This window comes from Artibeus jamaicensis, unplaced genomic scaffold (assembly GCF_021234435.1).
Source record: "Artibeus jamaicensis isolate MK-2021 breed Jamaican fruit bat unplaced genomic scaffold, CSHL_Jam_final contig_548, whole genome shotgun sequence".
Lineage (NCBI taxonomy): Eukaryota > Metazoa > Chordata > Mammalia > Chiroptera > Phyllostomidae > Artibeus > Artibeus jamaicensis.
In genome coordinates, this window is record NW_026521883.1 from 10,729,229 (window position 1) to 10,755,940 (window position 26,712).

Here is a 26,712-nt window from a genome sequence, read left to right on the forward strand (position 1 = left end):
CTTTGGCCAGAGTTCTCCCAGGACAGCCTTTCTCCAGGTCTGCCTGCAGCATGGCGGTCCCTCTGGTAACGCGCCCTGGCTGCCCTCCCCTCCACACCATATGCCCTGAGCCAGAAGCCCTGCCACGGCCAAATTGCTCCGTTCCCTTGAGCATTCCAGCCCTTCACACATCCAGGCCTCTGCACGTGCGGTTCCCACTGCCCGACCGCTGTCCCCCAACCCCTTCTCTGCCTGGAAAACGCCTCTTCATTAGGAGTTAGGCCAAACGCCTTCTTCTCAAAAGCCTTTCCCAACTTCAGGGCCCTGCCCTTTTCTCCCACAACCCTGGCACGAGTTTGTGCTCTGTGGACTGTGCCCTTCTCCAGGAGTAAGACAGTGTCCTCAGTGCCCTGCACACAGTGGGCAATGGTGCCCTCGGTAAGATCTCTGACTGGAAGTCCACCGGATTCAGCAGCAGAGAGGATCCGAATGCACTCCCGCAGACAGCCTCCGCTCCCGCACCCCCCATTCTGCTGAGACTTGGCTTGTCCCTCTGCACCTTCCCCACAGCTGTTAGCTCCCCTCAGCAGAAGACCAGGGGAGCGCCCACCTGCCAACCTGCTAAGTTCAGGGGAGGCCTTCGAGACAGCCTTGCAAACTGGGAGACCCAAGGTAACCACAAAGGATGGACTGAAATTAAAACATTAACTAAGAGCTGTTTATGGCAGGCAGTCAAGTCCTAGGCTCAGATCTTCCTGACAAAAGTCAGTTTTTACCTTAATTGAACATTTATTGTCTTCTTGTACCTGCAATGACATACCTTTGGAATGTCAACGTAATGGTAACATGCCTTTGGACCTCTGGAAGCACAGTCCCCTCTTGTTGCTACCATGTTAACTGCTGTCAACTATCCTGCACCCACCTGTGTAAAAGTATGTGTCTGTCATTGCACTTTTTATCCAATCCCAGAAGCTCCCGCTGCTCCCTGACCAGCCCCTTTGCTTTCTTTCACCTGCCTAATCTCTCACCAATGGACTTCCCGTAATCCACTTATGCCTCCCTTTTGATTGTAGTGTATAAACTAAGGTGCAAAACTGCCATGCCCAGAGTGTTTTCTCAATTCGTTGACATTTGGCTTCCCAGTTTGTTTGACTCAAACAAATTCAAAAAAATTCCCTACATGTTTCAGTGTTTCTCACGTTGACACTTCCCTCCATCCTGGACTTCACCCCAGGCTCCCACCCTCATTCGTGTAGGTGGTAGTCAATTCTGTCCTGTTCTAGCGAAGTCAAAAGAGAGAAAAAACACTTCCAAGGGCTTAGGCATCCCCAGTCACCGTTTTGCTAGGGGACACACTCCTGTTAGCGTTTAGACATACCAGTGGCACATTCCCTGTTGCTATGGTGATTCTTCATCACCCTCTTACAGATGAGGAATGACTCTCATTTTTCTGAGTCTGGGTTCTCCCAGAGAAGGACTCTGGCCAAGTCGTCGGCAGGCCCCCGCTGCAGGGAGGAGGGCTGCTCTGGTTCCTGAGGCTGCATTTCCAGCTCGGCTGTAGGAGGGGAGCTCACCTCCCCGAGTTGGGCCCCACGGTGTTTGGAGAGGCACAGGTGCGCTCTATCTTTAGCTGTGCGGCCTTCCAGCTACGTAACACCCACCAGCCACGAGGCCCGAGCTACTTTCAAGGGAAAATCATTGCGTCTTCCTCCTCCTGCTCTATTTCTCCTTTGAAATTTCACTGGAGTCAGCAGAGTTGCATGGAATTCAGAGGCACCCTTGGCCCTGCCTCTGTGGCTCACACACACCAGCCCCCTCCACTCCCCGTCTCTAACACGCATCTGCTAACCACGGCGCTGGCACTCAAGGTAGAATTTCTCTCACGTGAGAAAGAGGCATTCTCCGCCTCTCTTCCACCTTCCTCCCAGCCCCATGAGACTTCCACACAGGTTCATTCCTTTAAAAGTTTATTTCTGGTGAATAAAAAAAATAATTTATGTGACCAGATCAACAGAGTAAAGACATTATGACACGCAGCTGAGGTTACCGTTCCTGTTTGCTTCTGGACTTTGCAGCTTGGGGAGAAGGCGGATGAGCGGAACACAGCCTCCCGGAACCAGGAGGCCCCGGGGGGCTGGGGGCTGATCACACGTGGACACTAGCTGGAGGGCTGGGAGGTGGGCTCAGAGGACAGCCAATGATCCAAACCTCTTTTACAGGAAAAAAATGTGCTTTGTTTTTTTCAGACAGCCAACAGAAGCTCTGTCACATGGCTGTTCCTGATGACCATAAACATAATGTGTCCGGAAGATGCTCAGGAAGGCGGAGCAGTTGTCTCAGGGACTTTTAAACATGATACTTGGAGACCGTGGAGGGCAAGACACCTTCCCCCGAGGCCACCTCCTGAGACCTGCCCTTGGAGGTGACCTGAGCCCCTGGCACAGCTGTCAGGATTTGGGTTTCTGAACCTACTGCTTCAGCTCGAAGCAAACGTTTCCTGCCAATTCCTTGGCTCTCCTAAGGCTCACAGACCTTGCCTTGGTCAGCGGAGGGGCTGCTTCCTCCAGGAGTCTGAGAGCTGAACAGGCTGACAGTCTGTCTGTGCTGGGGTCTTCAGGCAGAGTCTCCAGAGGTCCCACCAAAGCCCAGAACCCAGAGCTGGGGGCGACTCGGGGCTCGCTGCCAAGGAGGGAGCAGGCTCATTAGCAGGAGGCCGTGAGTCCCCTGGGAGCGAGGCCACAGCTTGTTTACCCCCACTGCCTGGCTGCCTGGCTCTCGTGTGTCTGTGGCCTTGGGGCCACTCTGGCAGTGGCAGTGTCTATTGTCTTGGGGATGGGGGCATTTGGGTTTTTATATATTGATAAGTTAGGAATAGGCTTTGGTTGCTCATAAATTCACAGACTGATAAAACCCCCCAGAAAACAAGCAGGGGAGGCCTAGGAGAAGCCCTGAAGGGGTTTCTGTGCTCCAGGTGCTCTGGTGCTCACCCCTCGAGGCCGTGTGTGGGCAGATGGGCCCACTACGCCTGATTGGAGGGCTGCCCAGGACCCTAGGTGCCTGCCTGCATGGACCACCAGGGCCGCATCAGACTGGACACGGGCAGAGTTTGAATAGGGCTGGTTGTTTAACTGAATGTGGCTTTAGCATTCTTTTGAAAAGCAGAACCAACACCACCTAAACTCCCAAATGACCTCCAGGTCAGGTTTCTTTTTTGACCTTCAGAGACAGCAATTTCTGGGCTCCAGGATCAGCCTGAGGCTTCAAAGCCCAGTGCTAGCTCCCCAGCTGGGACTGGGACACCCCCCCAAAGAGATGTGCCATGCTCCAGACCTGGGACTGGTTCACCCCAAAACCATCCTTTTGTTAGACTGTCTGCAATGAAAACTCACACCCACAATGCAACTCATATCTGTGTTATTTCCCTTTGAAGAAGAACCAGAAGCCCCCCTTCCATGCCCCAGGGACACCTGTTGTAGCACCTATTAAATAACGCCCAGAGCACAGCCTTTCCACCACTCCTGAGACCAGGGGGGACAAGCCACAGGCCAGCTACGTGCACGTGTGCAGGCAGACGAGGGAGGGGCAGAGGAAAAAGCACCACACAGGTGTCCCAGCCGGACACTCCAGACAGGAGGACATTTGTATGGGTCCTGCAAAAGTGAACTTGGCTCTAGGCCTGTCCTATGTCGTTGTAAAGGAAAGATCTTCCCACTTGACTCGTCTCTGGAGGTTTTTAATGACTCAGGCAGGGACAGAGGGCTTACTGCTTGTCACTGCCTGGCTCCTGGGATGCTGGGATGTGACGGGGGACAGGTAGACGGGAAGAGAAGCAACTGCACAGCCTGGAAGAAAAGGGGCCAGGGCAGGCCATGGAGGGGTGCCTCAGAGTCCTGTGACATGAGGGTGCTAATCTGGCTTGACTGGAGCAGAGGAGCCTTCGGGTCTGGTCCTTAAGTTTCAGAAAGCACCCTGTGCCTGTGTGCAGTGTCTCGGGAGATCCGCAGTCCACGGGGCCCTAGCCCAGGGCAGAGTGTACTAGACACACTCAAAAAGGGTGAGTAAAAATGTGGAAGCGTCCCTGAGAGGCCAGGGCTTTGCCAGCCAACCTCCTCTTCAGAGGTGACGCCTCTGCCCTCACCTCCCTGCACACTCTCTCCACCTGCTTTGTATTGACACATGTATTTCCTCTAGCTTTGTACTCGTCTGGACTGGACAAAAAACTCTCTTATGGGCAGCACTTCCAAGTCTTTCATAGATATGGGAAGCTGTCCAAGTTTAATTATATTTTCAAGCCATGACACGGGATAGAGTCTGCTAGAGCAGGGCTGTTGGCAAGGTCTAATAGTGACACCTTTTGAGGACCAAGGCATCAACTGTTCCCCTGGGTGGAAATTGGAAACTGTGCTGTGGACGTGGTGTGAGACGAGATGCCACATTACTGCAGAGAAGCGGAGAAGGGCTGCCTTCCATGGCATCAGCTTTGAAAACCATGCACCCTCATTCCCATTTTTCCTCCATGAATTCTCTCAAAGATACTTGCTACCTGGGATTAGGCTCTGTCGGGAGTCAAGGCTCAGATCAAAGGTAAATTTGAGGCCTTTAAATACCCTTCAAAGAGAGGGTTCTGAAAAAAGAGGGAGGGGAAGAACCATACAATTCTGGAAGAGTGACATCTAGGAAGACAGACTCTGAAGATAGCATGTATCTTCACTTATAAGATGCAACAAGGAAAACTACCTCGTTAAGGTTCATACTGACTTTAGGATGCACCTAGATCTCATAAATATCAAGACATAGGGAAAACATCCATCTCAGCAGGGAGGAAAGGGGACAGACTTGTAAACAGATGCCTCCCCATTCTAGATTTTGACCATTTTAAGAGCAGAGGAGCCGGTGTGGGACTTGGCAGATGGAGTCACCCAGGAATTGCTTTATTTCAGCTGAATCCCTGCCTTGGATGGATGCTGCACTGCCTGTCATCTGCGGAACATGGGTTTGTGTGAATGCATTTGCACGAACTGAAACAGCCTCTGCAGCATAAGGAGCCCACACATTTTATTACAGCCCCTGCTCACCAAGCCCTGACAGTTACCCCATACCTCTGCCCTTTGGATTACGGAGGAAAAAAAAGATAATCATTCGATTTTTTCTGGGCCACAGAATACAAGATGGGTCTTGTATTGTACAAGGAGCTTACACACTGAGGCAAGAAGGCGTGCAAACAGGAGCAGGAATTCGTCACCCTCTGGGTGAGCCAGCGCTTGAGACGCAGGAGGACGGCCCAGGCTGGCCTCCCGGAGTCCGCACTGGTTTGCGTTTCGGTCTCTTATCGGCCGTGCTCAACTCCAACTTCCACCTTCTTCTGAGAGGGAGAAGGGTATCTTCGAATACCTATGGCCTCAATGACTTCCTCGAGCCATTATTTTTTTCCTGTTACAACTTCACAGAAGGCCCGGGAGCAGGCCCGTGGAAGGACCATCACGGAGCACAGGTGTCTGGGATGACATAATACTGACTTCCCTGTTTTGGTAACAGTCCATGACATGTGCACCCCTCTCTCCTGAGATCAGGTGAGGCACGAGGGGAGGTGGCGGAGGAGCTGTGGGGGGAGACACTGTACCGTGTGACGTCACAATCATGCAGCTGGCGCCCGATGAGACGGAGGCGTGAGGATGAGCTCTCGGGGCCCTGGGCTGGCCCCGGGGGGCAAGCAGGCAGCTTCCAGGGAAGCGCCCGGCCTCTCAGCAACACTGTCCGTCCAGTTCTCGAAGAGCCGTCCCCCAGGGCTCGCCATCTGGGCTCTAGACTTAGCCTTCGTCCTCCCTCAGCTCGGTGGGTAAGAACTTATACTGCTGTTGGCGGATCTGGGCCAGCTTTTTCCTTGCTTCTTCCAGTTCACGTTCTTTCTTTAGCATCTCCTCCTGGGCAGCGATAATCTGGAAGGAAAGCAATGAGCTGGATGGATCTAAAACTTTCTAGGAAACTGCCCTCCCCCTCCGCCGCTTGTCTCCTGAGCTCCCATAGCACCTGTGACAGGCAGGCACAGCAGAGCACCAGGAATAAGGGTTCGCTCTGGAGACCAGCCTCTGGGCCACGGCTCAGATTTTGAGATCGATGACCCGGTTGACCCAAGAAAAGAAGCTGACTTCTGGCCACCGACTTAATAGCAAACATCTGCGTCATCCCTACTATGCACACAGCTCTGGTGGAAGCACATTATGTGGCGTGTCCCATCACCTTCTTGGTGGCACCGTGAGGTGTGCCCCACTGAGAGGCCTGTTTTTCCAATGAGGAACCTGCAGCTGAGAGACAGAGTCCACTTCCCTGCAGTCCCCAGCTAGTGGGGCAGGACCCGGCCCAGACATTCCCGAAGCCACAGCTGGAGTCACCAATGACTAGATGCCGTCCACATATTTATTTCATGCTTCTAAGGTGTGAGGGATATTAGTCATCGGTCTTACATGAAAAAGGTAAGTTTGTGTTCAAGAAAGCCAAATAGATTTCTTTCCTTAGGCCTTTTCAGAGCCTTTCCTCAGCCAGCAATCCCTGGGATACTCTGAGGTGGGGGGTAGAGTGCAGTATTTCACAGCCATATTTGGTCAGAGACCCTTCTGCATGGAATTTCTCATGGGACTAGTGTATCAAGATACAGAGCCTGGTGAAAGTGAACCCAGCGTATTTCCAAATGGAGGAAGTGGTTCGGGAAGAACTAAGGAAGGCACAGGAATGACTAACTGAGGAACGAGGAACAGGGTCTCGGTGCTCTTGGCACTCTAAGAAAACCAATCTCGTATAACGGATTTATATCAACACACACCTTAAACTGCAAACCTGATTTCCTGCCATTTCCTCCTCATTTGGAAGCACATGAATGCAACCCTGCATCATCAGGCTACTCTCTGATGACCCCATCTATTCTCCTAAAAGTTCTGGGCAGGGGCCATCACTCATTCTCTCTTTTGAGCCAAATATCTTGAGTGGGTAGCAGCTCCAAATGCATAACTCTATTTATATAATAATATCACTGTCCTTCGATTTCTCTCCTCCTTCTTTTAAAATAGAATCCCTAATTTTTAGCTAGGCACGTGACTACTAAGAATACTGCGTTTCCCAGCCTCCTTTACATCAAGGTTGGCCATGTGACTAAACGCTGATGGATGGCACATAAGAGGAAGTGATGTACGCAACTTCCGGGCTGTGCCAGCCTCCTTTACCTCTTCTTGCAGGCTGGAAAGCCCAGGTAGTTACTGAGCTACCTTGGACCAAGTGGCCAAGAGCGATGTCTCAGGGAGGATTTAGTAATAGGGAGATAAACTCTGGGTTGCAGACACCAAAGAACCACCACACCACTCCTTAACTGCTTATACCCAGGCTGTCACGTGGGAGAAAGAAACTTCCACCGTGTTAAAGTAGCTGCTGTAACACGATGCCCATCGTGAGAGCACACACAGTCTGGATTTAATCACACACCTGAGCGATGCCCCCCACAAATTTCGTCTTCACTACTACATCGTCATCATCAGCTTTGCCAAAGGCTGCCTTCTGGGCTGCACGAACAAGATTGTCGGAGGCTCTTTTCACAGCATTTCCTGCCACCTGGAGAGGCAACAAAACAAGCATTACACCATTAGAAACAGCCATGTGGATCTGGTGAGAACAGACATGAAGGTACAGTTCATGAGACTACGAATCTATTTACCAATTATAACGCAGAAGTTCTCTCTAGTTAGTATGCATCTGTCTGTCCATCTGTCCATCCATCTATCTGTCCATCCATCCACTGATTCTACCAACAGTAGCACCTACCTAATCTTGGCTCACTCACAGATGAATAAGATCCAGTTTCTGGCCCCCAAGGAACATGCACTTTTGAGGGAGACTGCAATTAAGTACATAAATGATCGTAGCTCTGTGACATGCGTGTTAACGGAAGCACTCAGGGCTGCCTCCTTGGTCTAGAAAACCACCTCTTCTGCCCCATTCAGCTCAGGCATACTTGTGGGCTCGGCTTGCACGCCCCTTTCTCGGTCCACCTCAGTCTCACCCACCCTATGCACCTGCACGCTTGGTGCTGGCTTCTCTGCAGCCCTCATCACACTTGTGGTTGCCTTTCTCCCTCCTGGACAGTGAGTGACTTGAAGACAGGGGCTGTGGCTTGAATATTTGCATCCCCAGCACCTGGCACAGTGGCTGCCTAGGGCTGGTGCTCTCTGAATGATTTTTGGTCAAATGTAGGGCCATGAAAGCACTACCAACCCCGGCATGAAAGGGCTGGGAGCTCCGCAGTAATAAGGCCTTTACAGATGTGCTTTGGAGTTAGGGCTGGGCTTTACGCCACCTGCTGCTAGGGACAGGCAAAGAAGAGCTTTTCAGGGCCTGGTCTGGGTCTTCAGTAAGAGCTATAGTTGGTACTGGCTCCCTCTTAATGTTTGGGAAGCATGGCCCTGTGGCCTTGTCTTCTGCCACCTGAGGTTTGAGATTATCTTCTAGTGACGGTCAAGGCTTTGTTGTGACTCCTGATTCTTTGCCCAGAGTGCTCAGAGTCGAGGATTTGTGCTTAGGGGTTAAACCTCAGAAACTTGAGCATTTTTTTTCATTCAAAGTTAACTGGCTCATCCAGCTGTGAGCTATCGTGACAAGTAGGGACTACGAGAGCTTGCCCACAAGGGAGGGGGAAGCCAATTAATCTCTGACAAGAAGTCACCACGTGCTTATTCTCAAAATAGCTTCCTGAGGTCAGAGCTCATCAGTCCACCTTTCTGACATGGAAACTGAAGTGAACTAACTTGACTGAGACCCTGGAGCTGGTAAGTCGCAGAGCTGGGGTTTGAACAGGCCCGTCTAGCTCCAGAGAACCCCTGGGTCACCGGAAGCAAGTCAGACATGACATTACAGCAGCCACATCAGCAACAGTGACTGTGAGAGTGGTGCTGTGTGACACCCGGGACTTACATGCCTTGACCCTCTAAAGGGCAGTGCAGGCAGCTCCACCCCCATTTTACAGATGAGACAAACTAAGGCCTGGAAAATTCTGGGGGATTTGCATAAGATCATGTACTTAATCCACAGCAGGGGCAGGACTTGAACCCTAGTCTCTCTCTCTTAATTTGGGATGTTTTCCTCAAACCCATGAACCACATGCTCATAAACGTGCAGCTCCCCTCCCCCACGCTGGGCTTATCCCAGGCATCAGATGACGGTGAGGGAGGTGTGTCAGAGACACACTCAGGAGGACCGGACAGCAGCGACTCGCTTTAGGACTTCCAAAACAAAACGGGAGTTCTGAGCTTTGGTGGAACTGTTCAAATAGTTTTGCTATTTATGAAGTTACTCATGACTTATATAAATACATTTTAGCACATAATCTGCATTTTAACACATAATAAAAATCTAGAAAATTGGACACAACACGTTCAAAGCACAGGGAAATTCAGTCATAGTCGGCTGATGCGATATCATGCAATCATTAAAATGAGACTCATGAAGAATGGACCAGTTAGCTTTGCACAGAGAAATTATGAGGACTTTCCTTCAAGGAAAAAGATATGCATGATAAAATGTTAAGTGAAGAAAAGCAGAATGTCTCTTGCTATGATTACAACCAGACAGAGTCATTTTGTACACAGATAAACACAGGAAGAGAAAAATAATGTTTGACATGTGACAATGTTGAGGCTCCGTGACTCTCTCATCCTGACCTTTCTTTCACTGTGTTTGAAATACGGGACAATTAAAACAATTAGGAAAACATATGCTGTGGGAAGGACTCTATCGTCACCTTCACAAGCATGCTCTCTGGGCTCTGGGAAACCTTAGCAACGGCTTGGATAAACTCTCGGTCCTCTCCCCGCCTGCCCCAGCAAGCAGCGAATGAGCGCCTCCTCTGACCCAGGTGCCACCTGTGGGGTGCGCGGTGCAGAGATGGAGGCTTGGTGCCCGAGCCTAAGGAGCTCCGCGCCTTGTCGAGGACTCATGTAAAGGTAAACGTGGTGGACCAGGGAACGGGAGCCATGAGAGTGGTCTGGCTGGGGGCCCTCGGGGCTCTGGCAGAGGCAGGCCTGGCTGCCTGAGGCCTGGGGGCCAGGAAGGGATTCCTAGAGGAGGTGACTTTGGAGCTGACTGGAGAAGGACAACTAGGAGTCCCCCAGGCTGGGGGGCGGGGAGGAGGGCCCCGAGGCATGAGACCAGGAGGCGCCCGGGAGCACGTTGGTTTGGTGGGGCAGCAGGGTGCAGGAGGCGTGGGCGCACGTGGTAGGTAATGAGGAAAGCGGCACAGAGCTGGCTGATGGAAGGCCCGATGGGTCATGCCAAGCAAGCGAGACTGTCCCCTCTGGCGACACTTACCCGCTCCAACAGGAGTATTTTCCCACCAGCATCAGTGACCATTACCTGTAGCCGCCTCATGGCCTCTGAATCCTGGTCGGCCTTCACCTTGCAGGCCACGAGCAGCTGGGCTGTGGAAGCGGCGACCTGCTTGGCGGATGAGATGAGCTTTTCCTCACTTGCATGTCCCTGAACAGAGGCGTTGGCCGCCTCACAGAGACTGCTGGTCGCAGCTGCCACCATGCGGGCCTGGGGACAGTCAACGGAGAAGTGACCCAAGGCCCAAACCTCCCCCAGGGGTTCCCAAAAGCAAACGGGGAAGAAAGAGAAGGTGACTCACGGCAGAAATCAGCCCCTGTGACCACTGTCCGTCATCTGCAGCGTTGGCGGGGATGGAGCCCACCTAGGGGGTGGAGGTTAGAAATTGGCAGTGAGAGCTGGGAGGCTTAGGGCGACGTGCGGCCCCCCAGAGCCCACACTGCCTGGCACCAGAGGGAGGAAGGCCTCAGACCAGAGGCACCAACAGGAGCTCCCGCCGTCAGCACCAGCACGCTGGCTGGTTTCCGCCTGGGCCACAAGGAGCCCCTCTGCAAGGCCCCCAGCGGCCTGTTCAGTTGCCAGGGATTGCGTTTCTGGGAAACGGCTCAGGAATGATAGATCAGGGCTGTCTTTACATGCTCATTTCCTTTGCCGACCTTTCTCCACTTCAAACACGGGAGCCCCTGAGGCCTCTTCTTTCAAGGGCCAAGGGAAACTTAAATCTCTCCCGATCACAGAGCCTGCAGCCACACTGTGACTATCTGGCAGATGACACCGACATGGGCAGTACATTCCTCCAGTACAATTAAATGCAGAACCTTAAGGAAACAGACTGTTTTGTTGGGGCAATAAGTAAAATATTTTCTGTCCAGACATAGAGTGAGTATCTATGGGAGGAAATACCTTTATACTTGTGGGGGCTGCATAGAGAGGTAAAACATGACTCCCTATTTCAAAAATCATTTTATTACTTTTTTTAATCCTTACCTGAGAACAGTTTTTCACTGCTTTTAGAGAGAGAGGAGGGGAGACAGAAAAACATCCATGAGAGGGAGAAACATCGATTGTTTGCCTCCTGTAGGTGCCTGGACCAGGGATTGTAGGTGCCCAGACCAGGGACCGAACTTGCAACCTAGGTATGTGCTCTAACCAGGAATCGAATCTGCAACTCTTCAATTACAGGAAGGCGCCCCAACCAACTGAGCCACACCAGCCAGGGCAGATGAAGACTCTCTCTATTTGAATATGAAACTGAGGGTCTGTCAGCAATGACAGGAATCACATCAGGGCTTGGTGAAAGTCAGGTAAATCCCAAGGTCCTGGATATAAGCCTAGAGTTCACCCAAGTCCAGCCGAACCTCCGTTACCAACTTTTCAGTGCTTGAACGTCAGAGTCCCTTGGAGGACAGGACTCTGCCACTTCAAGCCAGATTCTGTAGACTCTCGCCATGTGTCTGGCACATACTTGGCCCTTTATCCATAAACTAGGATTTTTAGGTAGGATATTTTTCTCAATGGCCCATTTTTGGTCTTTGCATATTGATGGGTCAATGCACACTCGGTAAGTAAGGTCAGCACCGTGCCACGTCTCCGGGGGATACGTGAGAACATAAGGGAACAGACTGCATGCCGCTTGGGGAGGTGCACATATGTCAACACTGAATTACAGACATCACAATGGTTTAGCCGGAAAAGCCAGAGTACGTGGTCTGAGACTAAGACATGGCTCGTTCACAAGAGACTTCCTTTGGAAGACGGACAGCCACCACGTGGGCATCACTTTCTGTCTGTGCTACACATTCTTGGGCCCAGACACACTCATACCTGTCTCTCTGCACACTGACAGCAAAGGCCTTCTCCATGGCAAACAGAAGTGACTGACAGTTATGATGACCAAATTTCCCAAACCCCAACTGACACACTGCGAGGGGTTTCTGCAGGGCCTTTATATTTGAGAGGCGCTCTGCAGATACAATTTGGATGGGGTGGTTTCATGTTGTACGGGGAAAAAACAGGACACAGGGAGTAATTTAAATTGGAAAGCTTTGCCACAGCCAGGATTAGTCTAATACACTATTAATTCTTTGGATTAGTGAAAAAGAACTAGGCTTTCATGCTAATGCAGATGGAATGGGTGATTGGAGATGAAGCTGATTAAAGACATTTCAGATTTAAAACTGGACTGGCCTTTTGGCCAATGGGCTCAGGAAAATGGTAACTGCAGAACTGGATAGCATTCAGCTACATGGTACTAAAGAATCAGTGGAGCCTCTGGGGTTGGAAGACGGCATTAGAAAGTCCTTAGTTACACAGCCATCCACCAGGAAAACACGACAGCTTACGTCCTTGAATAGCCTAATGCACGGTGGGAATACCAGTGTCTTGTTCTGGCCTGATCACTGCCCGGGGTGGTTTCTTTCCTTAACCAGAAGCAGATGAGAGGCCAAGAAGCCAAACCCTTGATTCCGTTTGTCAGGTTTAAGCAAACAGAGTGTTTGGGCAGTGGAGGCAGACTGGCAGGTCAGTGACAGAAGGCACAGCGCTGGTTTCCTTGGTCAGGCCTAAAGCCTTCAGCTCTTTTCCTCACAGGCTCTCACTGTGTGACCTCCCACTGCTTGGCCAACAGCGTTTACCCACCTTTCCTTGGGCCACCAGCTCCCTCTGGGCTGCTGAGGCTGACTTGACCAGGGCACTTGTGGCAGCAGCAATGGATTTAGCAGCTTCCAAGATCTGTTCTTCAAAATCCAGAGTCTCATCTGCTTGCTATAACCAAAAGAGAACAGTGTCACATGCACGTCATATCCACAAAGGGCACATTGTGCCAAGCTACTTACTGCCCAGTCACCTGGCTCTTCATCTGTCTTTGCTTTTTGTTGGCAAACCAGCCCAGGCTGAAAGGCCTACGCTGCCTCCCCAAGTCCCCTCTCCAAAAGGCGAAAGCCACCAGCACTGACATTCTACACAAATGTTAACTCAGGAAGTTCTAAGGCTATTTTTCCAGGCCAGAATCTTTAAAGAGACAAAAACCCACCGTGAATCAAATATCTTGAATGGTTCCATCGGTATCGATATCCAAAACCAAAATAACCAATAATCAAAATCCAAAGTGGGGGTGGTGGCACCTTTTTCCGGGGCTTAGGGCTCAAAAATGGCTAGCGGTCATGAAAAACCTTATTTTTCTGGGGCAAAAACAAAAGCAAAGTAGCACTTGCCTCTTTGTGGCTGAGCGCGAAGAGAGTTACATACCAACCAAAAACCACCCCGTGATGGAAAAGAAACCCGCCCAGGTGAAGCTTGTCCAGTCACCCGGCTCCCGGGCCCGCTGCACCTGGGGAAGAACACTGGCCACCTGTGCAGGCACTGCCAGGTCAGTGGGACTCTGCTGTAAATTTGCCACCACCATGCTCAACGCAACCTGGGAAGTTGAAGAGAAGCTTCTGGGGAGTGGGCTGGGTGGGGGGGCACCACCATTTGGGGTGGTCAGACTAGACAATGTTCAAGGTCCCCTGTAGCACTAATAGTCCCCCAATATGCTGAAGCTCCCCTTGGGCCCCAGAATGCCGAAGATGTGGCTGGTACCAGCAATACTTTTCTTTGCACGTGTGTGGTAAAATACACCTAACATTTACCCTCTGGACCAATTTTAAGTGTACGAGTCAGTGTCATTAAGTACATTTGCAGTGCTGTACAATGGTAATAGAGTTTTAAAAGTGTCTACTATGTGCCAGGCAGCTTGTTTAGGCACTTCCATGCACATTAGCTTGTTTTCACCAAAAAAACAGGAAAAAACCCCCTGCGCTGTAGGTATCCATACCCTTATATTCACAGTGAGAACACTGAGGCTCAGAGAGGTGAAAAACTGGGCTCCAAGTCAGGCGGCAGCAAGAAAAGTCTAAATCAGACTTAAACCTAAAACTCTCTGAGTCCACCATGATCTGTTTTACTAGTCAAGGGCCACAGCCCCCGCCCCTCTGCTGCCCAACCTGGGCATCAGTGAGGAATAGGTCAGAGGCGCAAAGTCAGCTCACTAGTGGTCCCAGACGAGACATCAAATAGGATGGATATGTGGGCACAGCTCTTTTCTACCGCCCTGTTCTTAACGATCGCATCTTCCATCAGGAGAGATGCCGACCTCATTTTCGTTTTATGCCCACGTTATCAAAGTCATGGTGCAGTGCACACACAGTGGGTCTGTAGGACGGCAGCAGCGTGTGAGGAGCTTGGGGACAGACGCTGGACAGTCTTTCTTCTTTCTGATAGTCTTGCTCTGGGAGCATTTGGGACAGGAACGGATTCAGTTCTGGTGGAATCATTTTGGATTCTTCATTATGGGGTGGGAGTGGGGGAGTAGCAATAGTGGAATATGAAATTGTTTGCTGAAATACAAACATGACTCATTATAAGGTGCTTTGGTGTGAAAGGTATTGTCATGCACAGGCCCCGAAGACATATATAGGCTCTGGGACCTGTGTTCAATGATCTTGAATTAATAGCTTTTTGGAAAACTCATTCTGCAAAAGAAAGTCAAGCATACATAACAGATTAAGGCACCGAGGAAACCACAGACCTTTGGAGGCCAAAGGGAGCCCCTCCTCACTTTGCAGATCAGAAAACAGAAGCCTGGGGTGCCTCCCAAGAGTCTCCCGGACTCCTGTCTCAGGGGCCCTTGGCTGCACTGTGTGTTCTACAGTTCAGTCCACTTTACAGGGTGGAGTGCCCATCAGCAGATTCCTGATTTCCCAAATTTTAGGATTCATAAATATGGAATTTCCTTAAAATGAAGTGCTAACTCTAAGCATGAATACTATGATGAAATCATTACAACTGGTTTGAAAGGCTTCTCCCATGTCTTCTGCTGCCTGGCAGGGTTTTTGTTTTATTATTATTATTTCATCATCACCACAAATTTTTGGGTAAAACACATGCTTAAAATAGATATTCAACTTCAAAATATCTTTGACACCCACTGATTTTTCTTGCAATGGCAACTGCCGTAACACCCCTTGATGGATTTTTATTTTTCTCTCCAGAACATCTCTATGCTTTAAAATGGCCACAGCAGAAAGCCTTATTTCCGGAAGACATGTGCTCGGATTAAAAAGTACTTGAGAGCTTCCCAAGGAAGACTAGATAGAGCCGACTGGGATGGCAACGAGGATAGAAGGTGCTTGTTTAGATGCTGCCATCTGGGCGGAGTGCTGCTGGCCTGCCCGCTGGGTGCAGGCATTCTGCAGGCAGGTTACCATTAACACTAACCCACCCTGTCTCTCCTGCGCACACAGACATCAACCCCCGAGGCTTCCTCATAGCACACAACTTCCAGCCTCAGAGGAAATGGGGTCTCCCTGCCCCCGGGAGGGTTGGTGAAAAGGCAAGCACCCCGGTCAGTGCCCCCATCAGCTTCAGCTCCCACTAGCACAGAGGATGGAAGTGGAGAGAAGGGCGGCCAGGTGGCCAGAGAAGAGGAGGATGTACACGGCTTAACCACATCGCAAAAAAGGAGAGAAACAAGATTGGCTTGGTCTTTGAAGGACTTCAGTTTTTCCGTTCCCCATACTCCAACAACTGGAGCCATTAAGATTGTTAAAACAATTATAACTAATCCTATGCATGTAGTTACTTATATTTCTTTAAAGCAGGAGTGTCAAACTCATCTCTACCGGAGGCCACATCAGCCTTGTGGTTGCCTTCAAAGGGCCAGATGTAATGTTAGGACTGTATAAATGTAACTGCTCCTGAACAGTTAAGCAAGAGCTCGGCGCTGCCGCTGGGGAGAAACAAGGTGCCGGGCGGGATAAATCAAGGTGGAGGGCCGGATTCAGCCCTCGGGCCTTGTGTTTGCCACCTGTACTCTAAAGCTACTCACATCCAGTGAAGGTGATGAACTCAAGGAAATGTTTTCATTAGGTGGGCTAAACTGATAGCTTTTGCAGAATCGCCAGAGGATCTGGTTAACGCTGCAGACCTACTGTGTTTCAGTAGGTCTGGGGCGGGGCCTTGGAATCTGCATTTCTAATGGAGGTGTTCTGGCCTGTGGGAAATGCTGGCCTGGGTCAAGGAGAAATAGACACTCGTCAGCTGAACCCTACCAGCCTATGATCTCCGCCAGGGCACAGACTTTTTATTCAATGTATATCTCCTGAGCACAAAATCAGAGCAGCCCGTGTGATGAAAGCTTGGGGAATGGATGTATTTATGCAAAATGAGTCTCCCGAGTTCTCGAGTTCAGCCAGAGGATAGTTTACATGGTTAGAGAAGGAGACGTGCACCGAGTGAGTGTCCACATCAACAGCTGTCCACTCCTGATTCCTGGGGCAGGGGCAGGGGGTGAAGGCACACGCATCTGGGTACAGGCTCCTGCCCATGTAAAGCTGCGGGTTGACTGTATGGTCTGCCTGCATCCCTCCACTGACCTGCACAGTTGGTGACAGCTCATGGGGCACGCACAGATGTAACACAGTGGCACTTTTGGCATTTTGCAGAGGCTCTCAATAAAATACTACTGGGCAAAATAACAGATGTACAAACTGAGAATCTGTTCTGCTTCGTGACGGGGTTGGCCGCAGCCTCTGAGTACTGACTGTATTCTCTCGCCTTTCGTACAGGTCCTTTCCCCTCGCCCCTCCACTGGAAAAGACTATTGGCCAGGTCATCACTAGCTCTTAACAACAGACTAGCCGGTGACGCCCTTCTCCTCACCTTAGTTTTTTGGTAGCTTTGAGAAGGGTGTAAGCACCCTTTTGCCACTATTTTCCTGTTTGGTGATCTTAGGCGGAGCTCCCCTTTTAGAGAGTCAGTGGTCGGGGAAGCTTTCTCTGGGGAGGGACCACACTCCAGGTGGGCTCCCCACAGCTGGACAGCTTCATGGGAAGCTGTCTAATTAGTGTCTAATCAGCACTCTGATTGGTCTAATGTTCAGAGAGCTGGAGGTTCCACTGGGGTAGGAGAGGGGGAGGAGGTGTGGAAAGGGAACAGAAAACGGGAGGCTTTTCTTCATTTTTGAAGTACCTTTTGCCTTTCAAGGATTCCGAGAACACAGTCTTTGCAGCAATTCATTTGCTTGGCCAACCTCCTTCCCTCCTACCCATCCGGTAGGGCTGCTTAAGTATTCCTATCCATGGAGCACAACTGACTCCTAGTAAATGTTCATTAACTACCAGCAAATAATTTCATTATTATTTCTACTACGTATATTTTTTATGGTCTTAAATATTGTTTTTTTCAGACTTTGGGCTAAGCTAGTCTGTTTTCCCTTTCCAAACGCTGTTTGCCACTCAATTCTGGTAAGAATTCAACCTGCCTTTTCTGATTAAAACCTAAAACAGTTATAAATAAAAACTGCAAACATAAACGAGGTGTCAAGTGCCAGGTGATACAGATCGGCACTGCTCGCGGCCTCTCCCTCAACACCCAACCAGGAGATGGATGAGCTGGGTGTCAGTCACCGACCTGCACTTCCTGACCGTGACTTGGAGACATTCGCTCCCCTTCTCTGACAACAATCCATTTTCTGTCTGTAATGTGAGGAGCAACTCGGCGGCCCTCCTGGTGCCTCACAGCTTAGACACGCCAATCAAACCCTTCTTAGAAGGCACTGTCTAAAATAAGCAGGGAGTACTGACTCTCTTCCTTCCTCTTTGTTGGCCTCTTCAGGAAGGAGCCCTGCGTCCTTCCTGCAGTGTCTTTACCACCGGCCCCTGGCCCGTCCCCGCCCCCCCAGGTCCCTGGGCATGTGGGGGGCAGAGGAAGAGTGTTTCCACCCGTGGTCCTCCTCCTTTCCCTTTTCTTTGTGAGTCACAGCCCTGCAACCCTGCTGCCCCTCCCCTCAATGAACTTGAGGCAAAGGAGCGGAAGTCACCCATAGAATATGGCCAAACGGTCACTTGCCCTGATTTCTGTCTCCCTCCCTGAAACCTCTGAGAGACTGCCTTCCCATAACTGTCCACAGAGCCAATGACAACTCATGGTGCCATCTTCCCAGTTACGAATCATGCCTTGTTCTGGGTCACTGGAAGTCTTGCAGAATGTTTGCCACTAGAAACAAGGTCACAGCACATCAGAAAAAAAAATATATGTGTGTGTATAAGGATTTTACATATATATGAATTCAAAAAATTCTTATATATAAGAATATATGTATTCTAGCAGAAATAATGCCTTTTTATTTCAAAATCATAAGCATTTAATTCGGTAACATAATATCATACTCAAGCACACTATATGACATATTAGGTGAAATGTTCAAATTGAAACTATAAATTATACCCATATTATTGTCCTACCAACCACATTCAAGCAGGCATTACTTCTGTCAGACCATTTATGCAGTATATATTTTAAAAGTATGAACATTTTGAATATAATTCAAATGTCCCCAAGGGAGAAAAGGCAGCCAAACCAAACAGCCCTGCACCGAGAGGGAGGCGTTTCCTGCCAGTTGGAAGTGGAGTGGAACAGGCTGCCACGTTTCTCCTTTTTTTTTGTAGTGAGTTTGGCTGCTACTAGTTTGCTTCTGGAATGGAATTGAGAGGCGCCTGGGGGGAGACCTTAGCCTGTATCCAATGACCCAACTGCACCAGAGCCAGATCGGCTTCTCCTCTGGAGAACCCATGGGTGGGGTGTGTTTAGGACCATCGCTCTAAATAGTTCAAAGGGCTGAGAAGGGCTTAGATCTGGACACAGGGCTCTGGCCCCTCCTCTCCCTTCCAGGGCTGCCCTGGGCTTGGGGAGGGCTCCAGGGAAACTGTAAACAGACAAAGTGGGAGACAGAGAGAAGGCACTGACAGGTGGCTATGTCTGCAACCTGGGGAGGGACCACCTTCTGCATCCAGACGTGGAGTAAATGCACCTCCACGTACACTGGAAAAGGCCTGGGCTCGCACCACTTCTATCTTCGGAGTGGTTTGCCCACAGTATCCACTGTTTGAGTACTTTTTTAAAAAGTGAGAAGTAATGCCACTAAAATGACTTTGTGATTGCTATTTCTGTTTGATGGAATAACTCTTAAAGATTTTATGCTCTCTCTCTCTCAAAAAAAAGGTACTCGAATGTGTATGTAGGGAACATGGACAAAGAAAAGGTAACAGAATTCTTTCCAGGCTTAATCAGATACATTTTTACACTGTGAGCCCCTGGATATGAGTCCCCCATGGGTCTGAGGCGGGTCTGACCAGGAACCACGGTCCTACTGGTGGGGAGTTATCTGAGAACATGTGCTGGCAGAGTCCCCCACACACCTTCACTTCTCACACCCTATACGTCTCCTGTTCTGGAAACAACCAGGGGCAGATAAGCCCAGAGCCCCCCGTCTGGCCCTACAGAAAACACCGTATCTGCTTTTCCTCCTCCCTGCTCATCTGGTTGCCTTTCCTACTCACCCAATCAATCAGTACAGCATGCTGGTCTATAGCAAAATTACCAAAAGAAACAAGAAAACCACATCAATACTAATGAATGGGCTTCACCTGAGTGTCCCCTTAAAACTGCATTTTTCTTTATTCACAAGAACATGCTGCCTCTTTTCCCTGACCGTTCGCCATTTGGTCAAACAGCTTAAACTGCACTGAAAACCCCAAAAGATGTTTTCTGGCGAGTGAAGGTGGCACCGATCTTGGCGGTGCCTTGAAAACCGTCTGAAAGCGTCCCTGCCGACACACACTGCCGGACCACTTTTCCGTGGGAAGGAAGAGCTGCCAAGGGCGAGCTCTACTTTTCAGCTCCTGAAGCCGGGACTCCCACGCTGCGTGTCCCCCCCACCCCCTTGTCATCGCTTCTCTGCTCCTGCCACCACTGGGGCCTGTCACTCTGCATTCACCCCAAGCAGCCCAGCGATGGCTCCTACACATTACCATAGGAAGCCTTCCTGAGCCACCGGTTCAACCACCAGCTCGCCACCTGTCGGGGGGATTGCCTACACCCAGGAGGGCTCTAAAAGCACACTTCTTTTCTCCTCCCCAAAGCTGAGCTATGAGCTTGCTAGTTCTCTTTGCAGGGAGCAGTGCTCACAGGCTTGTGTTGAGAGCGATCGGAATGTACTCACACGTACTTCACAGGCTCTTCTGTGAGGAAGGGGTCAAAGTCAGCCAGCGAAGGCAGTTATGTGCCAGAAAAAATATTTCATAATCCTGAACTTCCTCTTGCACCCAATTAGGCTATGGAATTACTTTCTGATTGTCGGCTTAGTCTAAATATTGTCAACTTCTACTGACAAGCTAACCTATAACAGGAAATTCGACAGACAGAGCACAGTCCACACCTCATTATCTCTACTAGATACGTTCAGTCCTCATCAGGGTCTGCGTGAAGCCCAGTGAGTCACCATCCACACAGCTGGTGTGGCTGATTGGTTCACACATTTTGTTGCTGTGGGTGGGCAGGAAAGTCAGACAGTTGATTTGTGCTTGTGTCTTGGCTGAAAATTCAATGATGAAAATCATAATTTCTAAATTGAAGATCAGGGTGAAAGCGAACTAACATGAAATATGAACCTAGATGTGTTTGGAGGGTACAGTCCTGACCTTTATTTCATGTCACAGACACGGGTGGGACCTGCCAGCTTTCCGATGAGTGTGGCCCTCGAGGGACTCACCACTGCAGAAACTAAGCCGCACACAGTATCTCAGGCTCTTATGAAACATCAATAACTATGATTTGCTTTCGTAACAAAATAAACTAGCAATACTGATACAGGTTTCAAATGCTACAAGAAGAAATGGAATGTAACATAGTGAAATGCAATGGACCTTCCACCTTCTATGTCTCCTTGTGATTTTAACATGTTCTTTCCTGTTGCCTTATAAACTGTATCAGGAACCCCCGGAGACAGGGCAAGACACTGTAGGAATATGTTTGATATATAGTTGGATTAAATAACAACCTAATATATCAAACATATCACACAGAGGCCTGCAGAAAAGGCATCCAGGTCTGACTGAGCTCGAGAACAGGCACAGAGCCGCAGGCTGCGCTGGCGGCAGGGCGGCCACCCTGCACCCCCTTCTCCTGTCTGCGGAGCGCGGTCTGTCTGCCAGCGGGGAACTGGCGCCATTAGCCATACCGCAGGCATGCGCGCCAGAGCTCACCGACACGCTCATTTTGCCTTTAGACCATCTTCCCACGCAAACGGTGGACTCAAAAGGGCAAGCTTGTTCGTTATTCATGTCTGGGAGATTCCAGGCAAAAAGAGGTACTTAAGTTTTAAGGGCCTGAAGCAGGGATAAACCAGGAATCATCTTCATAACCACAGACTATTCTACTTTTAAATCAGGCAACCTGAGGACGTGATGAGCAAAATAATTTAAGCAAAAACATTGCCCAGACCCAGAAGTATTCCTCAGAGCAGTGTGAGCGCGGCCCAGTTCTGGAAGGAAAGTGCGTTCACTCCCTACCGGGGGCCTGTGCGTTGTGTACAGAGTTAGAGAAATGGGGATGCCCTGGCAATGGCTTATTCTCAGCATCCTCATTTCTGTTGTCTTTTCAGGTTACGAGAGGGAATGGAGAAAAGTGAGTAATCTCAAATGACTGGTTGACTTGGCTGTAAAAATGGGATTCTTTTTTAACCTGGGGAAATAAATTCCTTTATAAAGCCAAGGAAGATATTTATTTCATGCAGATATTCCCCCAAACCAGATGGCCTTCGCAGACAGGCACGAACCATGGTTTTGGGTTTGTGTGTGTGGTGCTGTTGGGCTTTGTTGACTGATTCATGAGTCAGGCAGCACCCCACCTGGTAAATAGACGGCATTCTCACGAGCCTCGGTTTTGGCTGATATAAGCTATGTGGTGGGGGCTTCTGGTCACGGGGCAGAAAGGGACTTCAGATCACTCTCCAACACCCGAGAAGTACCAAGCACCCTTCCTGACAGGAAGATGGGAGAGACCTGAAGCAGGGAGCGCCAAAATGAAACGGAGGGACTCAAATCAACAGTTAGGTTAACTACGACCTTAGCCAAAGGATACCTCGGCTGTGCATATAAAAAGACAAAAGACAAAAACAAACAAAAAACGTTGTAAACACAAAGGCTACACGGTCCCGAGCAGTGTGGGAAGTGCCCACGTGCCGCTCAGCCGTCATCTCTAATAAGTGCTCTTACTGTGAAACCAGAGGCCCCCCCCATCGCCCCAGCCCCACCGTTCTGCACATTCCCCACCTGTCCCCTCACACGCAAGTGGTCTGCACAGAGCTGTAACCATAACGAGCGCGCAATTCTGCATTCTGTTCCTTTTTTAAAACTTTCCATTACGCTGTGAGCATCTTCTTAACGCTACACAGTCTTATCAACCATTGTTTTTAAGAGTTGAGTATTTTTCCTTCAAGGAGACACTCAGGGCACGTCCAGCTTCTCACCGCTACAAACGAGGGAGAAAGGAACACCCCCCCCCACCCCGCCCCCCGGCCCAGCACTCTTCCTCTCCAGGTTTCCTCCTCAGGACAGATTCCAGAGTCGGGATTAACGGGTCAAAGGATGCAGGCAAACCCAAACCTGGGGGGGGGGAATGCACCAGCCTCTCTGACACTGGGTGGGCCGGAAGGAAAGGCGCGGACTAGAACTGCCACCCAGCGGGAGCCCCCACGCACTGCCCTCAGCTCCATCCCGCCTGGGCGCTGACGCTGGCCAGGCCGCCTGCCTCTGGTTCTGCAGAGCAGGGCCGGTACCAGTGCCGCCCCAGGGACTGGCTGCACAGCCCAGATGAGTGAATCCATGTAAAGGCCCTGGAAGATTGCCTGGCACATGCTGGGCACCCATCGGAGGGGGCTTTTGTTCTGCTCGCTCTTTCTTTTCTCTTTTTGTGTAGGCCATCAGCTCATGGCTCTGTGGAATAATTTTTATTTCAGGCATTTTCCTAGGAGGTTAGTAGATAAAAGTCCCAGAAGCCTATTTTCAGTGACAGGGATACAGTTTACTAAGTGTTACTGCTCATCAGGCACTGCGTCCTTAAATTAGCTCATTTGTTGTAACAACAATCCTATGGGGAAGGAACTCTAGTAACTTTGCTTTTCAGATCAAAAATCGTCAGGTAAGTAAACGGCTGGCAGAGGGAAACCCAGATTCAGAGACCAACAAGGACGCAGAGGGACCTGGCAGAAGGACAACGGGAGCAGGATCGGGACAGGGGCTCCTGGAATAAGGTGGCGTGTCAGTGTCAGACTGGCACCAGGCTAATTCTCAAGGAGAATGTGTCAGCTGACGTGCCTTCGGCACTAGCAGACAGAAGAGAGAGGCCACCTGTGTGGAAACCACGTTTGGAAGGGGAAAAACAAATTAAGCACGAGGCCTGTGGATGTTCGTCAGTGGTTGCTATTTGCTTCTTCAGCTGAAAGTACATTTTCCATTCACAATGAGCTTGATTTACAAAGCACAAACATAACAGAAAACAGAGTTGCTCCTATAGCCACATTCCGCTCCCGAGTGGGTTAAATTACATTTTGGTGAGAAAAGAACTCAAGTGTGCTTGCCACGTCTAGAGTGACTGCGAGGAATCGGGCTCCAAGAATCCCCTGGTTTTAAGAAGGCCCCGCAGCTGAACGGAGTCACTGGGGCCACATGTTCTTCCCACGCGGTGTGGACCCAGGCACCGCTTTCGAGTGGGCTGGCGGATCCCAGCGCTCGTGCTTCGCCTTTCGGTCTGACAACACAGGTGGAGTTTTAGGTAGACGGGCACCGAGGGACTCCACTTTTTTTGAGGGGAAGAGACCGATTTTATTTGCCAGTGCATTTGAGTCCTTGGAAGGGAGGTAAGTTTACAGGCACCAGAAGGGACTTGCTTGAATAGACCGAAAAGGAGGCCCCCTCCGGTTCAACTACCTTCTCATGGTGGGAGGAGGGCAGAGCTGGGTGGGAGGTTATAGTTTCTTAACAGGGTCGGGCTTGGCCCCTGGACAGCACAAACTCACTGTCCTTTCCACGTAACAAATGTCCCCCCTACTGCGCAAACTTAGTGGCTATTTCTCTTAACATATACTCATGGTCTTAAGTTCTAAATACTTATCCAGATGACAAATGTAGCTGGAAAATATACACCATCTAATCATAGTCTCCAGCATATACCGAAAAAGTTGATTATAGGTATACTTCTGAGAGTCGCACGGCCCTCCTTCAATTCTTAGAAAAGGAGAGACCTGGTGTTGCTATTTGTCTACTAAAGGCATACAGAAACCGGAAGATTGGAGGGTGACAATCTCACATTCAGTAATAGGGACTTTTTGAAGGAAGCATCCGATACCTGCTTTGTATATAATGGAACTAAATGGAGATCGTAAGTGCCCAATTCTTCCTATGGACATCCAAAGGTATTTCTCTGGGTGGTTAACCTCGAGGCTCTCCCACTGGTTTTTGCTGGCCTCATAAAGGTGCTGGGCAGGGGGAGCCGGTTTGCAGCTCGCTGGTCTAACCACTCGGAACAGGCCGAGCCCCCTGCAGCAGACCCAGCTCGTTTCACAGCTGCCCACCGGAAGGCCTACTGACGACATGAGACGAACAGCCACACACATGGACACTCACTTTGGGTTTTGCTCTTGGCTTCAGTTGCTCTAACTTCTTAGCTGCAGCCTCAATGGATGCTGCAGCCCCCAGCAATTCTGTTTCTGCAATGACGGTTGGGTCTTCTGGATCCACCCACTCGGTTCCTAAAATCAGTCCAAAGAGGGTCATTCTTTGGTAGCTGTGCACCTCAGGGCACTGGCTTAATTACAAACAATATCTGGATTTGCTCGCGGAGAAGTTCTATGAGCCCACTAACTGCACTGTACTGAGGGGTCTACTCTCTGGCCCTCGGGGATCAGCTGAGGGGCACTGTCTGACCCCGGTTTTCCCCTTGGCCGTGCGCACAGCCCTACCACAGGAGCAGCCACCAGCGACAGTTTTGAAACCAAGATCTCATGGACCACGGCCAGCTTGAACGTGACTCTGACTGCTAACTTTGAGCCCATGACTATAAGCAAGCATGTTCAGGAGACTTGAGACTATGCCCAGTCAAAGAGCATTACTGCGCTCTTCTCCTGGGCATTCACAAGGACTGGACACTCCCCTCAATTCAAACACAGGGAAAGGGTGGGGAAACCTTTCCCCGGCTCCTGTGGGACGATGAAGGGGTGTGCCAGCAATGCACCCCGATGGCACCATTTTCTAAACATGAAGGGTATTATTTAAATAAGAGTAAATATTCTGATGAGTGAAAACACAGACAAAATAAGTGGTGATACCCTTAAAAAGGGAAGTGAACAGTTCTAGATGGATTATGCCAGCAGTACCCAACATTTTTGGTGCCAAGGACCGGTTTCATGGAAAACAATTTTTCCATGGACCTGAGTGGGGGGAGGGGGTGGTTTCGGGATGATTCAAGTTCATTACATTCAGTCTCACCTCCTGCTGTGCGGCTTGGTTCCTAATAGGCCTGTACTGGTCCTGGTACTGGTCCATGGCCAGGAGGTTGGGGACCCCTGGACTAAGTCATTTAACTTCTTAACATAAAGACTGGAGAGAAGACTTGCTTGGGGAGGACATTGCTTTTAAAATCTAACTCTACCTCCATTTGCTTTTCTGACTGCCGATGCCAAGAAAGGGCTCGTGTGGCTGCGCATTTTCTCCGCTCGGTTCACTGGCACCGCCTTGGGGTGGCGCTCCGTGAAAGGACACGGGAGGGCCCGCCCTACCTTTCATGGCTTCTGCTGCCTGAATGAGCTCGGTCACGGCGCCGGCGACTCGCTTGGAGAGGGCAGCCAGCTGGTGCTTGAGCTCTGGCGTTGGTTTCTGAAGAACCTGTGGGTAAAAGAACAAGCCGCGTGCATAAGGAAGGTGACAACCACTGCGACAGGGAGCGCACTCTTCCGGGTGGGCACAGGTGGACGTCCTGGTTTAGGTTGTAACTATCACCAAGTGACTTCAGGATCTTGGGGAAAACATGTAGAACTCGCTGGCCTTCCGTTTTTCTCGCATGAGAAAGAAATAGGGGGGAGCCAGGGGTTTCTCTTCAGTCCCTTCTGACCTATTTCCTTAAGATCCGAGGGGAGACGAAGTCCTTATTTGTCCTTTATTTCTACCTTCCTGTCCTTTACTTGTACTTTTACTTGTACATAATAAATGTGTGCACATGAAAATGACCCACCACTGCCCAAGAACACTCTGAGTGTACACGAAAGCCCGAGGAACAGGTCAGCTGGGACTTGTGACAAAACGTGGGCCCAGGAGAAGTGTATGGCTCGGTGGGTCTCGGAGACAACGTCATCCAGAGCACAGCGACGACCAGCCGCTCAGGGGGCCGTTCCTGAGAGAACGATCCATTTCCAACTGCAAGCGCTCCTGGGGAAAAAGTCACGAAGACTTTCCCTCTTTTGAAGTAGTTCAAAGGATTTCAGAAATGTGTTTTACTTTT

The 26,712-nt window shown here is 50.2% G+C and overlaps 1 protein-coding gene across 7 annotated transcripts in view; it reads right to left on the reverse strand.

Annotated features, from left to right (window-relative positions):
• Positions 1–1,969: 1,969 nt before the first annotated feature.
• TLN2 (talin 2) overlaps positions 1,970–26,712 on the reverse strand; it is a 409,343-nt gene continuing 384,600 nt past the window's right edge. For all 7 annotated transcript variants that reach the window (XM_053670053.1, XM_037151006.2, XM_053670051.1 and 4 more), the window contains 7 exons: positions 25,994–26,099; positions 24,843–24,967; positions 12,979–13,104; positions 10,643–10,705; positions 10,369–10,551; positions 7,450–7,575; positions 1,970–5,915 (listed from right to left, as the gene is read on the reverse strand). In XM_053670053.1, coding sequence (XP_053526028.1) covers positions 5,787–5,915; positions 7,450–7,575; positions 10,369–10,551; positions 10,643–10,705; positions 12,979–13,104; positions 24,843–24,967; positions 25,994–26,099 — 858 coding nt within the window. In that variant the 3' untranslated portion in view covers positions 1,970–5,786. The remainder of the gene's footprint in view (positions 5,916–7,449; positions 7,576–10,368; positions 10,552–10,642; positions 10,706–12,978; positions 13,105–24,842; positions 24,968–25,993; positions 26,100–26,712) is intronic.